The 16,160-nt window shown below is 33.0% G+C and overlaps 1 protein-coding gene across 1 annotated transcript in view; it reads right to left on the minus strand.

The window, feature by feature from the left end:
* LOC111061278 (dynein heavy chain 6, axonemal-like) overlaps positions 1–16,160 on the minus strand; it is a 182,765-nt gene that overhangs the window by 62,970 nt on the left and 103,635 nt on the right. The window contains exons 51-53 of the mRNA XM_039430794.1: positions 3,928–4,088; positions 3,041–3,182; positions 339–524 (exon numbers count right to left, since the gene is read on the minus strand). Coding sequence (XP_039286728.1) covers positions 339–524; positions 3,041–3,182; positions 3,928–4,088 — 489 coding nt within the window. The remainder of the gene's footprint in view (positions 1–338; positions 525–3,040; positions 3,183–3,927; positions 4,089–16,160) is intronic.

The raw sequence follows: 16,160 nt of genomic DNA on the forward strand, positions 1-16,160 counted from the left end.
TCATGAATAATTCTATAGTCTGATGAATCCTATCTTCAGAGTATATGATACATAAATATAGTGATATCGGAGTATGGAGGAATCACTTTTCTTTTCATATATCATAAAATTTCGAAAAACCTTGTGTATACATCGACGCGTTGTTGAAAAAAAAATATTCCTGCCAAACGAATTGTAATTCTATCAACGCGTTTGGCCATAAATGCGTTACATACATTCAGACAAAAGAAAATCAGAGTTAAAACATAGACCTCACTGCGTTCGGTGAAAAAATCTTGAAAATTGTACGATTAGAAATGAGTGATGATTGGATAATGCACTTTATTCGCACAACTCACCACGAGAAAAAGCTGCTTCAGCAATATGGGTCCTAGGATTGGATCTAACGTTTCACCAACTTCCTCCAACAGAACGGGATATCCAACGCGAATCGCGCTTTCCAACACCCTAAGGAAATTCTTATCAGTGAGTTTGATAACTTTTAGATCATTCTCTGATTCCATATTTCGTATCCATCTGTTGGCCTACAACAAATTAGATTGATTTTGACTTGAAATAATGAATTCGAGATTTAAGAAGTTAGATTGCAGCATGTATAAAACATACAATTAATCAAAAATCATGCGTAGTGCTTAGTAGTATGAACTACTAAATATTCGACACAGTTCAATGTGTTTCAGAGAACAGAGAGTTCAATCAAATGAAAATTTGAGAATTTCGTAATTTTTTAGTCGTACACTCATATATAACTCTGCACACATTCTAAAGTCCTAATATAATAGAATAATAGATGATAATAGAATCTTGAATAAAAATAATAATAATAATAAAAACAGGCGAAATATCATGACCTACTAATAGAGCTGCGCAGGCTAAACCCAGGCTACTCTGTGAAAATGGTGGTGTTGATTGTAGGTGTACTGGGGGGCATGTGACCCTCATTTTTGGCCAACCTTAGAACGATTTCAGCCTGTGAGAGACCTGCTACTGTACTTGCAGGTCGGATGCAGAAGGCTGTCATTCTTGGTTCATTACGTCTACTCAGAGCAAACGATTTAATGGTAACGGACCCAGTATGATTGTTTACCACATGGACATGTGGAGCAGTCACTCTGGAAAAATCGTTTGTCACTCTTCCTTGGGGGTCGGAGCCCAGGGAAAGGGTGGTCAAGCAAAACCTCAAACAGGGATAATAATAATAATTTTTTTTTCCTTTTTCCTTCGTCCTGGTACCCCCAGAAGAAGGGAGTTTATTATAGAAAATATAACAAACAAAAATGAAAAATACACTTATAAAAAGAAATCTTACAAACAAAACAAATGAAGAATAATAAAAAAGCAAGAATGACAAAAGATAAGAAGATTCCCTTTCAGTGGAAAATTTCAAATATTATAAACCAGACGAAATATAAATTATTCTCCAAAACCTTCTAAAGAAGGTTTGACTGGAGGAGTCAAGTTTTACATTATATTAAAAAAAAACCATAGAAATAGTACATTGATATAATCAATCAGTGATCCCAAAATAAATAATTTTCAATTCAAATCATATCAAAAGAAAAATAGTTGTCAATCTTGAGTAGAAAAAAATTAATTGATAATAATTCATTTAATTGTATTGTGTAGCAATATGTAGCAATAAAATAATAAAACAATGGGATTTCAGTTGTTGCTTATCACAAAAAAACATACACAAGGAAAAAATATAAAAAAAGAAAGAATTTATGAATATCATTCAAATTCACTCAAATTATTTAACAGAAAGTGTTTCATCTTATTTTTAACAATTGAAATTCTATCCAGACCAATTAAATCATCTGGCAACTCATTGAAAATAGTTGGTACAAGATAACTAAGTTCACATTTACCATGATAATTATTGTATTCGGGCACAATAAACCTTTTATATGCAGCACCTTGTCTTCGCTCATGCAAAATTCTATTGACATTCTATAGTTATTAGAAAAATAATTATTTAATAAGATATCATATCTGAATAGCTCGTTTACAGGAAGAATGCTATATTTTTTAAACAAATTTGGCTTAGGGTAACTCTCTTGTTTTGAATGAACTATTTTTAGCAAGGAATTTTGTAATCTCTTAACTCTATCAATGTTCATAGCCACTTGCATTACCCCAAACATTGACACCGTATCTTACTACGGATTCAGCTTGGGCTTTATAAACAACTATCAATGTCTCTTTGAGACAGATCAAATAATAATAATAATAATGATAATAGAATAATAATAGATCATAATAGAATCTTGCAAATTCATACTATTGTTCATGTTGTATTGGAATATGTTTTTGAATCAACCAGTGCCCTTTTGTAACTCTGGTAAAATACTTCACAAAAATAGAATACATAGTTCACCATAGGATATGGACGTTTTACAAAATATGTAAATCCCTCTACTATTTCAAGGCCAAAATCAATTTATTACTACAAATAAGTTTATTGGAATATTTAATTCAACATAGTAAATAAAGAATAACGTTAGGATGGAGTCAATTTTCATGCTGAAAAATGTGGAGGCACTCTGAAGTTGGTCTTCACTCTCTCCAATAGTTATGCTTTTTTCAAGTTGTGATTGTTACGTGTGGGAGTATTTGAAGTCTATGGTGTATGATACTGAATTATTATTGTGTACATTGGTCGAGCTGCAACCTGTCATAGAGAAGAAATCACTGCACTCGTTCAACAAAATGTACGCTCCTACTTGTCCAGTATGAGCATGGGGTATAAGGGGTCAAATATGCAGCCCGCATTGCACAAATTCAGTACACATTCACTCAATCCACAGAGAAGGAAGATCCAGAAGGAAGGAAAACTCTTTTTACTTTGTGCTCACTCCATGAATGAAGACAAAACATTAGACAAACGCAAGAGCTTCGATGTACTTTTAGGGTAAAATGCTTCTATAGTGAGATTTACGTTATTAAGTCAGTCGAAATGATAGGAAGGCATTGTTGCCACTACATTGTAGATAGCTGTGAACCAGAATTTCATCAATAATGAATTTATTTTATCCATTACCTGTTCTTGAGGATCTATCAAGAGCGGCCACCTGCCAGCTTGAGTGACCAGAATGGCGTTCTCAGTGGAGACACTGTCTCTTGGCAAACCGAACGATATCCACATTCTTATATCATAAGGATCAGCCAAAACATTGATCAAACTGAAAAAGATAAATACACTAAAAGCTTAAATTAACAGCTTAAATTACAAATACTGACTGGTATTTATCAGCTTAAAATAAATTCAATCTGATTCGAAACGCAACTAACACTGTAAGTTCATTCAACTTCCGCCATAATTCCTCATATTGCTCTCTCACAAGGCCAGGTCCCATGAGAGGGGATCACTCTTCGTAAAATAATATTAGAATTCAATTCTAAAAATTGTAATGAAGCTCTTTATAATAAATGTGCATTTATTCATTTCATGTGTTTAAATTTTTCAAATAAAGTGTAATATTCCTCAAGTTTTTCATTATCAATTCTATTATCATTATCTTTATTCAAACTTTATCTATAAGATTTCTTTGGTAAACTAATTTATTCTATTTCTTACGTCAACCTTCAAAATGCAAATTTTTCAAATAACTATTCCTGAACAATTAAGTGCCGTAATGCCCGAAAATTAAGTGGCTGAGCATTGATGGTTGATTTCATAATTTAATAATAGGCTACTTTGGAAAAAAAACATTTTCTCAAAATTTGGGAGAGAAAATATGGTACTGGCTCAGCCTAGTTTTCCTCCATGGTCATAATCATAATTAATTATTATGATTATAGTGTTTTGTAAAATAAATGAATGAAAAATAAAATAAAATAAATTAAAAAAGATGATTAACTATCTATCTTTATTTATTCATAAAAGAAAATATCAATCACATCATATCAATATTAATATGACAGTACCTGAATTTCTCAGACGCTGGTATTTTCAGGTCAGCAAGTACTTTGACCCAGTACTCTATTAGTTCTTCTCTGTATTCACTTGTGAAAGCGCCCACGTAAGCTACACATGCTGCACCAATTAGGACATCTCCAGTTAGATGGTATATTTCGTCTCCAAGCATCTATAATAACAAATAAAATGACTTTGCTGTAAGTTGTTTCAATTCAATATTCAAAATGTAGTTATAAATCCTTATGCGCCTATATCAAAATACTCTTGCTGATCTAATGGATAGTCTGTACAGATGTAATTCCTTAGCAACGACTCTATAGTGAGGTCCACGTTATAATGGCAGTGAAGAAAGATAGGAGAAAAATGTTGCCAAGTCTCTCCATTATGCCACTGAGTGTACACAGCTGTTACTAAATTCATCCCATTAAATTTGATCTAATAATAGCCTAATTATTATCATTTCATTGATAAAATAATCAAGACAATATATTTTTTCATAATTTGATTTAAAAATTTGCTTCTATAACTGAGATCAGATTTTTATTGCTATACAAACCTGAAATGGCAGCTAATTTAAAAAGCTGTGATACACCAATCTGAACTTCAAAACAACAGAAATTAAGTTATTTGGTAGGTATTCTATTCCAAATTCTTTTAAAAATAATAGGAAAATATAAATCCTATTTAAAATAATTAATTTCAATGGAAATAATTCTGAAATAACCTTTCAATATTATTCATACCGGTACGAGTAGGTCTAACCTATATGTGAAGGCTAACTGGAGCATGGATGAAGTCTAGAGTTGAGTGATTGGACGACACGACTGAGTTTTTAAAAATTGGAACTTTATTAACACTACAACTACAGAAAATACCGAATTAAAGAATTTCGGGAGCCGAGTGCTCTCGTCAAGAGTTTGAGTAGAACTAACTGAAAAATAATTAATTGAGACATAAAGAAGATAATGCATAGTCAGCTATATTCTATAACAATAGGGTTGTAATACTACTACTATAGCTATTTAACTCCTCCACCCCTAGACTGAAGCTGTCCTCAGCGTTCAGAATTTTGGGTTTGGAGGAAGGCCCAAGAACAAATGTTGGGGCTTGCGAATTTGCTGCTACATTAACATTTCTACAATTATTTCGTAAAGAAGTTACATATTTAATAAAGTTAAATAATTTAAATACAATAAATATATTAAGAATAACAATAAAACATATAATAAAAATCCAAATATAATAAGTATCGTCTTTTGCAATGCTAAGTTCTTCTATTGCTAGTAGTGGTTCAATCGTAATATTTGCTTCATGTATAATATCAAATGATCAAAGTTTGTTTATATCAAAGTTTGTTCTCAATTTACGAAATGGAACTTCAGATGGGATTGATATATCACTTTCCCAATATTCATGTATTTTAGGATGTTCGAATAACTGTTCTGACTTATTAAGATACAATAATTGAGTTGATTTTGGATATAATGTAGTGTTCTTTTTGTCTGATAAAATAATAGCTTTGTCAATTTTGTACAGTAGATATTGATTGATAATTGGAATGAATTTTACAAAAGAAGCAGATTCATTAATTACTAATTGTTTACAGTGTTCTAATTTCTTATCTTCTAACACTTCACTTATTCACTTATTTTTTATCACGGTCACATTTTTGCAGTAGTAGTTGTCACACAAAAATTCACATTTACCAGATAAAATTTCGTCACATCTCAGGATAAGGTAAGGATATTCATGAATGGTGGTAACTTCAGTATTACGATAAACAGGATAGGATAATAAGAAGAAGGTTTCATAAGTAGGTGATTTTAAACGGAATTCAATGAAGTAGGATATATATCTTCTTCTTCTCTTCTTCTTCTCTTCTCTATCTCTTCTTCTTCTTCTCTTCTCTATCTCTTCTTCTTCTTCTCTTCTCTTCTCATCTATAAAAGGCTAAGCCCCTACAGACTGAAATCACACCACAGCCCAAACTACTGAGCCTAAAAACTTGAAATTTTGCACAATTGTTTATGATAGCCTCAAAACATCCACTAAGAAAGGTTTTTCAGAAATTTTCCCCCCTGAGGGAGCTGGGGCCCACCAAAAATTTTGTACCTTTTAACCGCTCATTGCACAGCAAAGTCATGAGGAACTTTTTTGTTCAGCTATGAAAAATGAATAGATCTATGCAGAAAAATTCCGACCAGGAGCAGAGAGGGGTCCAGGAGAGGACATTTTTTTCAAATTTTCATGTAAAATCACACTACAGCTCAAACTAATTGGCCTACAGACTTGAAACTCTGCACAAATATTCTTCAAACATGCTAGACGCGCACTAAGAACGGATTTTGAGAAATTTTGTCTCTAAGGGTTTCAAAGGATGAAAAAGGATCCTATTTAGTAAGGTTATGAACATGGTAAGGTGAATGCCATATGGAACTGAGATAATTGACACATGATATTCTAACATAATATGTTTTAATCATTGGAAAGCTTAAAATAATTTTATCAATCAGCTGATCGAATTAAATTTTCTCCAAGTGCGAGCTTGCCACGTGTTTGTTCCATTGTTGTATGCTTGGCCAATTCTCATACATTCCGATTAGAACAGAGCACAGGGATTTTCTTTGGTTAGGAGTTTGTTGATAATTCTTTTTTCAAATTCAAATTTTATTGCAAACAAAAATCACATTGAAAAAATTCTTAATAGACAACAAGATTACAAAAACAAGATGTCAAACATAAACCTACATTTATTTGTAGCACGTCCAGAAAAAGACAAACTTGAGTAGTATAGCCGTGAGTTCATTCAATATAACTCATATTTTTGAGTTAATATTTTGTGAACAAAAAGTAAGAGTGGATGAGAGATGTAAGTAATTTCTTTTATTTGATCTTAATGGTTATTCATATTGTAGTAGTCGAGGTCACTTCAATCAAAGTTTTTTTTGTAGCTAATAAATTTCATACGTATTGATTGTCCATAAAGTATCCAGTGTCCATAATGTAAGTGATTAAACTACTCAAAATTAATGGCTTTCTGGTCCTTCATAGAATTCATAGTATTCCTGGTGATTGAGCCTGTCTTTTTTCAGCGTTGACTATTAATAATAAAGCTTTATTTACAACTAGCTTACCTGGCGAACTTCGTACCGCCAAAAAGTCAATGTATCTCATGTCACACTTTACTTTATTTGGTGAATCACGAAATTTATCTGACAATCAATATTTTCATTTACATCTGAATACGGACTTCCTATGTGCTTATAGTCATGCAGCATTTATTATTCTCAATCAATTGGTAGTAATATCTATCAGTAAAGTGTTGAATTAAAAATAGAAATAGGTTAAATCAGTGTTTCAAAGATGAATTTAATGTTTTCATAGTTGTTGATTGTCAATAGATGGTCCAGGAAATATGCAATGTACAATGAATCACGCAGAATTCCATATTCCTTCCATCTTCCATTTTAGGATGAATATAAGCTAAGCTAAATTAAAAAAAATTGTAAATTATTCTGCCATTAATGAATGCAATATGAACAACTCTCTTCCATGAGGTGAATAATTTTCTCCAACATTTTCCTGTTACTAAATGATAGGGGAGTGATAATTATTTGTATAGGTCTTCTAAGGAACCATTATCTACAGCTGGTAACAATCAACTACACTTCAACTCCAAACTACCGTTGTAATACAGAACAGTAGCCTACACAATTTATCATAGGGTGACGTGTTTATTACAGCTGGTAACTTTAGATGCTAAATCATATTATCTCAATATGATCTTGAATCATGATCATCTTTCCGTTCTTCGGTAGCCGCTATTAAAATTTCTAATCAGAAACCATCCCCAATATTCACACAACATATTCCCCAAGTTTCATGCCGTTATGTCAAGTATTTTTCAAGTCATAGGGAACAAACACACAAACATTTATATATTCATTTATATATATATATATATATATATTATATATATATATATATAGAAGATAGAAGATTTCATTCGGCTCAAACAAAAGCCTCTCTAAATGGAGGTAGAATGATAAGGTTGACAACTCTCAGTTCTGATGTTTTAACTTTTTTTTCAAATCACTTTCAAAAAGTTCATGTACCTTCTATTGTGTTCGGGACACTTCTGGCGCTATCATAGTTTCACAACTATTCTGTTCCACACTCCTATCTCTTGCAGTCGTTAACCATATCTATAATAAAATAAAGAGTTGGCTTATACACGTACGGGATAGGAAAATTATGTTTGACGCATCATCACTTCTGAACTACTGGACTAAATAACTTGAAATTTTTCACATAGGCTAGATTCTTAATTAACCAAGGCCTATTTTAAATTCTTCAAAATTTCATTACGTCAAGTTTTCAGATTATCAAGTTTGAAAATAGATCCTTGCGAAGCACGGGTTCCTGCTAGTTCTTTATACAGGGCGATTCTTTATTATAGTAAAATAATTTGATACGTGATAGCAGAGGTAAAAATAAGAAAAAAAGTTCCTAAAAACATATATCCATAGACGCTTCATTAGCGAGCTATACAGATATGAGTGAAAGATTTGGCCCGGAATTCAGTTCCTCTGGAGAAATACACCGATGCTGAATTGTTCGGGGACTAGTTTTTGAAAAACTTATGCTGGATTCATATGGAAAAATATCTAAAAAATTGAATAAAACTAGTCTGGAAGCTGTAGTGTGAGTAGTTTTTGAGAAAAAAGTTGAAATATGCAAAAAAATCCAAATAGAAAAACACAGACTTCTACGTTTGATGCCCAATAACTTTCTTTAATGACCAGTAAACGAATAGTTTTTCGCAATGAAAATTGTAGAGAATTTAACTCTGAAAAGAATGATGTAAGCTGTGTAAACTAAATTTAAATAAAAGTTTAATAAAATGTATTCTTATGTATAGTACATTACACCACAGAAATTTGCTGTTTTATGAGGAGAGAACTAATAACTCATAGGTTGTAGCTGATTGCAAATAAAACATGGATTTAAATAACAGCTGTTCCAAAACAGTTGATTTATTTTGTTTTTAATAAGATAATATTTGAAAGAAATTATCAGCTGAAAATTATTTTTAGAAATATTTCAGCTCACTGTTCAACAAAACAACAAACTGTAAGTTAGGCCTACTGTAACCGCGCTGTGTATTTTGTTTAATCTATTAACCAGTTATTTGTAACCATTTCACTTTGCTTTTGTGTTAAGTGTTAACTTTTTAAAAAATGGCAGGTAATTTTAGACATTATTCATACTCCGAATTAGCTGACATGCATTTAATGTATGGGATGGGACACTGTAATACTGTAGTACTGAAGCAAGACGTTTGTTTCAAGAGAACTTTCCAAACCGATTATGTCCAAGTTCGAGATTTTTGGCCACTATTCATCAACGTCTGTCTGAAACAGGTTCTTTGATGTCCACAGAGCACATTTATGCAAGCAGACCCCGATCTACTAGGACTGTTGAGTTAGAAGAACAAGTTCTCAATGAAATTTATGAACATCCAGAGAAGAGCACTAGAGAATTGTCAGTGCAGTCTAATGTCAATCAATCTATTATTTGGAGGATACTAAAAGAGCAACAATTACATCCATACCACCTCCAGAAAGTTCATACTCTATTGCCACGAGACTGTATTCCCCGTGCTGGTATTTGCCGATGGTTTTTAGAAAAACTTTTTAACAACCGTTTTATTCACCGACGAGGCACTTTACAAGAACAGCTATCGTTAACGTCCACAACCAACATATTTGGGCAGATGAGAATCCTCATGTCATCAATCCTAATCGTCCACAACATCAGTTTTCAGTAAACATTTGGGCAGGAATCATAGGAGATCATCTACTTCTGTTCGAGCTTCCTCCCAGGCTTAATGGCATAATCTATTCAATCTTTTTGAGAGAGGAGCTATTTATCTTACTTGAAGATGTACCTCTTCAGCAGGCCCGGCCCCAGGGGTGGGCGGACCGGGCGGCCGCCCAGGGCGGCAGATTTTTGGGGGCGGCAAATTTTAAGGAACGGAAAATTTTTAAATGCAAATGAATAATAAATTGAATGAATGATGAAATTTTATAAGAAGCTTTTCCAAACTCAAGCTAATGAAGACATATATCTAAGATCAACAATGACCCGGGAACGTGTGAGTGGTCTAGCGAACATAAAATAGCTCAGTCCCTAGATCTTGAAGAACTGGAGAAGGAATTTTTCTATGCAAAGGTCAGACGAGTTCTACTTAATTAAACAGGTGTGTTGAAAAAATCGTGTTGTAGCAATTGTAGTTTTAATTATTTAGCAAGTTAAATAGGCCTAATTCTCTCTTGATTTAAAACTACCGTCTTAATTATGTTTTCTTATTGTGTACCGTATCTGTTCCGAACATAAAAATAGTTTAATCGGATATATTGTGTTACTTTTCTAGTCCAGTCAACGAAAGATTTATTGAGGGACAAGTTTGGAACACAATTTTCAACTCCACAACTCTTTTGAGAATAGTAAGAGGATTAACATATCGAACATATCCTCACCCCTACCCCATGTGCTTAAGGGGTGGGGGTGGTTTGAAAGTACCATTTTTTTCATTTTTCGCATATATCTCGGAAACTATGCATCTTATAACCATTTCTACTCTGTACAAAATTAAAGCACACAAAATTACAAACAAGTTTTGTCCTCTACATTTTTTCCATATCTCTTATAGTTTCTTATCTTTTTCCATTTCTCTTATATTTTCATACGGCGAGGTGGAACTACCCTTGGGTCTCCCCACCATTCAAAGCCATACGCCAATAATAATAATAATAATAATAATAATAATAATTAATAGTTTCTGAGATATCCGCTCTTGAAGGTGAGACATTTTTTGAAAAAACACTTCTGCCTCCAATTTTTTCAACTTTTCGGCCTTATAATTTTTGAACGATTGATGAAAAAATTCTATTCAGTACATGAAGGGATGAGGGTGGTTTGAAAGTTGCATTTTCCACTTATTACTTACATGCTTATTTCTTGGAAACAATGAGTTTTATTGACATAATCAACTACATGAAAATGAAGCTTGATAAATTTCCTACAAGTTTTGTTTGGTAAAGGTTTTCGTAAAATCTGATACTTTTCGAGATATATTTATGTTCTAAAGTGATGCATTTTCAAAACCCCAGTTTTTCTTCCATTTGTCGCTCTTTCAAGTGTTATAACTTTTCAACAATTGATGAATTTAAGAATGTTGCTCTTTCAAGAGTGTTATAACTTATAAAAGAATGTGCTATTTCGAGATTGTAGAGCATTGAATTATCTTCCATTTCATGTACAATTCGACTATTTCACGCATTCCCATACGACTGTTGCAGCAGATTTAGTTTTGAGTGTCTTGTTTGGTAAGAAGTTTAGAAACACCCCCTGTGTTCAGTCCCGCAGACGTTCCAATAGGTACTTAATGTGAATGTTCAATGATGTATTTGCCAATTTATGATGACAGAATAGTGTGATATTCGAAAAAAGTCACTTGTTGCAAATTTTGAGATTTGACTCTCAAACCTAAAACTGCTGCAACAGTCGTATGGGAATGCGTGAAATAGTCGAATTATACATGAAATGGAAGATAATTTAATGCTCTACAATCTCGTAACCAGCACATTCTTTTTTCATCAATTGTTGAAAAGTTATAACACTTGAAAGAGCGACAAATGGAAGAAAAACTGGGTTTTTGAAAATGCATCACTTTAGAACATAAATATATCTCGAAAAGTATCAGATTTCACGAAAACCTTTACCAAACAAAACTTGTAGGAAATTTATTAAGCTTCATTGTTATGTAGTTGATTATGTCAATGGAACTCATTGTTTCCAAGATATAAGCAGATAAGTAATAAGTGGAAAATGCAACTATCAAACCACCCTCATCCCTTCAGCACTTGATATAGGGGTTGGGATTTTTGATATGCTCACCTCCAAACTAGTGTCAACAAAGCAGCAAAGTCCAAAATTGAGTTCCAAAGATTCCCTCCAAATTTCATTGTCAACTGATCTATTGTTGCTGAACATAAAATTTCACTCTCAACACTAAAACTGCTGCAACAGTCTTAGGGAAATTCGTAAAATAGTGAGAATATATACATCAAATTGAACATAATATTGAATTATCTTCGATTTGATGCTCCATCAGCTTATAATCAGCACGGATTTTTTCATCAATCGTTCAAAAATTATAAGGCCGAAAAGATGAAAAATCTGGTGTGTAACCTATATAGTTATAACCTATGAGTTATTAGTTCTCTCCTCATAAAACAGCAAATTTTTGTGGTGTAATGTACTATACATAAGAATACAATTTATTAAACTTTTATTTAAATTTAGTCTACACAGCTTACATGATTCTTTTCAGAATTAAATTCTCTACAATTTTCATTGCGAAAAATTATTCGTTTACTGGTCATTAAAGAAAGTTATTGGGCATCAAACGTAGAAGTCTGTGTTTTTCTACTTGGATTTTTTTGCATATTTCAACTTTTTTCTCAAAAACTACTCACACTACAGCTTCCAGACTAGTTTTATTCAATTTTTTAGATATTTTTCCATATGAATCCAGCATAAGTTTTTCAAAAACTAGTCTAGGTTCTTCAGAAATCAACTTTACATTAGATTCAGAAATAATATTATTTATTTCTTTATGGGATAATATACTAGAAAGTAGAATATTCAATCTACAAAACTCCAAACTAGTATCTAAATCGCTTATTTTATTAAAGAGCAAACTTAATGAGCTCTGAAAAGGGAAAATTGCTGGTTCAGCTGTACAGTCGTAGTTTGATTTGAGAGAGTTTTGAAATAATTTATAATTTTCAAATTATTCCCATGAATCTTTTTCACGTCAGCATTAAAATCATCAATGAGCCTTTTGTTTACTGAAAATTGATTCTCAATATTATGCTGCAAGCGGTATTCATTTGACTGAACTTGAAATAATATTTTGTCGTATTTTTCTTTGTCGTTCGCATCCATGTTACCGGTTGCCCATGAAATAGCTGAGCCAAGTCCATTGGAAAGTCCACGCTTATTTCTACTTTGCTGATATTGATGTGATCTAGTTTTGTTTCTGTGTATTTTAAATGCATTGTTATGATGTCTAGACGGCCTTGATCGATATTGTGTTCACGCAAAGTGAATATTGTTCTTTTTATAGTATTTAATTCGATACGCAACATGTTTACATTAATATTATGCATGTATGTGAAGGTTTCATTTATTATGAACGAGTCCTGAATTTTGATAGCTGAGTGATGGGTGATGTTTTACTTAGATGAGTGAATGTATATCTATGTGTCGGGTTTGCTGGTGTTAGCAACGCCACAGCATCAGAAGAACAAACATTGTTACCTCAAACACATAAATTAGTTGATTTCTTTTTCTTTCGAGCTCGCTTCACTCGATTAGGGTGAAGTTTGAAGGGTCGTTTCTGAATCGCTCTTGGATTAGTGGCTAATTGAGTTTCCTTAAGTTTATCCTAAGTTCACAGAATTAAAATTAGCAATGATAGCATTCTTAAAATTTTCAAAAATCATTTCATATTCTTTTTCCATTACACCTGTCCTGGAGCAAAGTATCCCATAAAGTGTGTTTGGTTTCATCATTGGGTTTTATACACACATCATTTATTGACGTGACAACGTCTTATAAATTGGTTTGCCGGGTGACACTTCAAGAAACTGCGTTACGTTCCCACGTTATGCGCTCACAATGAGAGCGAGTGAGAGCGTTCGTTTCGGTTCACGGTCGTCTGGAAAGAGCACGAATAGGAGCAGTGGCGAGCAACGCAGCAGCAAGCCAGCAACCCGAAGGCATTCACCTGGAGAGAGAGTGAAACGGAGCAATCTCCTTCGACTGCGCCACTACTTAGTGAATAGGTATAAGCAGAGAAAACTCCTACAATTTTAATTCTGTGGTATAAGTGTAAGTATAATAGGTATAAGTGAATAGGTTATGTTGTAGTAATCACAATGTTGTGGTAGTTTTCAATCACAAAAGTAGTATAAATCGTTTCTCAGCCAATAATAATTTGTTTAACTTGAAAAAATGAACGCGACTTGCTATGTAAAAAATTGAATCGAGCACAGTTAGCCCGCCTAAGAGCGAGAGAGACAGAGTGATTTTGTTGAGGATGTGTGAAGGTAAAAATAAAATTTTGTTAATATGAAATTCAGTGCGAGATTCTTTGTATAAATTAATGTTTTAAATATAATTCTTTGTATAAATAAATGTTTTAAATTGTTACTATTATTTCATCCTTCTTCCTACTATAGGAATGAATATTCACATTAAAATTAATTTATCACTCAAAGTCGTTGTCACGTAAAACTTTCGCCCGTATACCAACTTTACAGGCAACTATGTTACATTTCTTTTTCAATAACAGAGTCAATCTGTTTTTTGTAAAAACTTTTCTGATAACAGGTTCTTTGTTGCCACGTTCTAAAATGATTTGATTCTGTTCAACATTGATTATTTTGTCATCTTCCGCAATAACTACTTGTTCATTCGAGCTCTCCTGTGAATGTATTGTAACTAGACTACGATTATTATCAATTTCTTGTTCATTAGCATCATTATCATTTGCATCATTATCATTATTTACAATATTGTCTCGATCGGAATTGTTAGTTTGTTCGGCAGATTTGCCTACATGTTGAAGAAAATCGTCAAGTGTGACTGTGTCTACTGAGGGAATATCTGTGTTAGTGTTAAATCTAAGCAGTTCGTCCATGTCAAATTCGTCGGGGTCACCGAGATCATTGTTATTCTCGAGATACTGAAAGTCATTATTGAAACCACGAAAACCACTTTCGAAACCTTGGAAAGGTTCGTCTTCGTCATTTTCCATTATGTTAACGTGAAGTGGGCGTATTCTTGAAAGAGCGTCGGCTACTTGGTTCGATTTACCTTCCACATACTGGATTGAAAAATCAAATTCTTCTAGAAAGAGTTTCATACGAATTAATTTTGAATTCGGTTCTTTAATGCTGTGGAGCCTTGAAGAGGTTTGTGATCGGTTTCGATTATGAATTTTCTACCATAGAGGTATGGTCGAAAATGTTTGCATGACCAGACTATAGCTAATAATTCTTTCTCAATTGTAGAAAGATTTTCTTCATGACGATTAAGTGTACGAGAAGCATATTCAATGGGTAAGGTTTTACCATTGAATTTTTGTGATAACACTGAACCTACAGCATAATTGCTAGCATTACAAGTCATAATAAATGTTTTTGTGAAGTCAGGTAGCTGTAAAATTGGATCGTTTTGTAATAGAAGTTTTAATGTTTCGGATGACTTTTGATATTCTGGATTGTTTTGATTGATTTTAACATCTTTTTTCAAGGCATGTGTGAGAGGTTTTGCAATCTTAGCATAATCTTTTATCATTTTTCGATAATAGCCTGTCAATACTAGAAATTGCTTAATTTCTTTTTCAGTTTTTGGGATTAGAAAGTTCTTAATAGCTTCTAGCTTTGAAGGATTGGGTTGAATTCCGCGTTCAGAAATTATATGTCCTAAGTACAGTAATTCTCATTTAAAAAACTCTGTTTTGTCCAGTTGGATTTCTAGATTATGATCTCTAAGTTGTTTGAAAACTGATTTTAGATATTTCAAGTGTTCCTCGAGATTATCGGAAAACAGAATTATGACGTCCATGTAGACTAACACATTGGGCATTCTGGAAAACAAAATGTTCATTGCACGTTGGAAAGTAGTTTTTGGAATTGATTCCTTTTCCATTTGAATTTGATGGAATCCAGAAGCGAGATCTATCGCTGAAAAAAAGGTAGCCCTTCCAATCTTTCCAAATAAGTCCTCAATATTTGGGAGGGGATATTTGTCTTCAATCGTTTTATCATTAATCTTCCTGTAATCTAAAACGACACGTATTTTACGTTTACCGGAGGCGTCTGGTTTTTTGGGCACTACCCAAATTGGACTGTTATATGGGGAGTTGGAATGTTGAATTATTTTATTCTGAAGAAGTTTGTCAATTTCTAATTCAACGTCCTTCCTGAACACTTAAGGGTATCTACAATTTTTAGAATATACAGAGATTTCGTCAGTTGTCACAGAGTAAAATTGTGACGGAAAATATTGCTAAATAATTAATAATATTAAGAAAAACGCTCGGCTATCAGCAACGCCAGCCGACCGCGGAGATAAGGAGGGTACCGATGGCGCACCATCTTCC

This window comes from Nilaparvata lugens, chromosome 6, assembly GCF_014356525.2.
Source record: "Nilaparvata lugens isolate BPH chromosome 6, ASM1435652v1, whole genome shotgun sequence".
Lineage (NCBI taxonomy): Eukaryota > Metazoa > Arthropoda > Insecta > Hemiptera > Delphacidae > Nilaparvata > Nilaparvata lugens.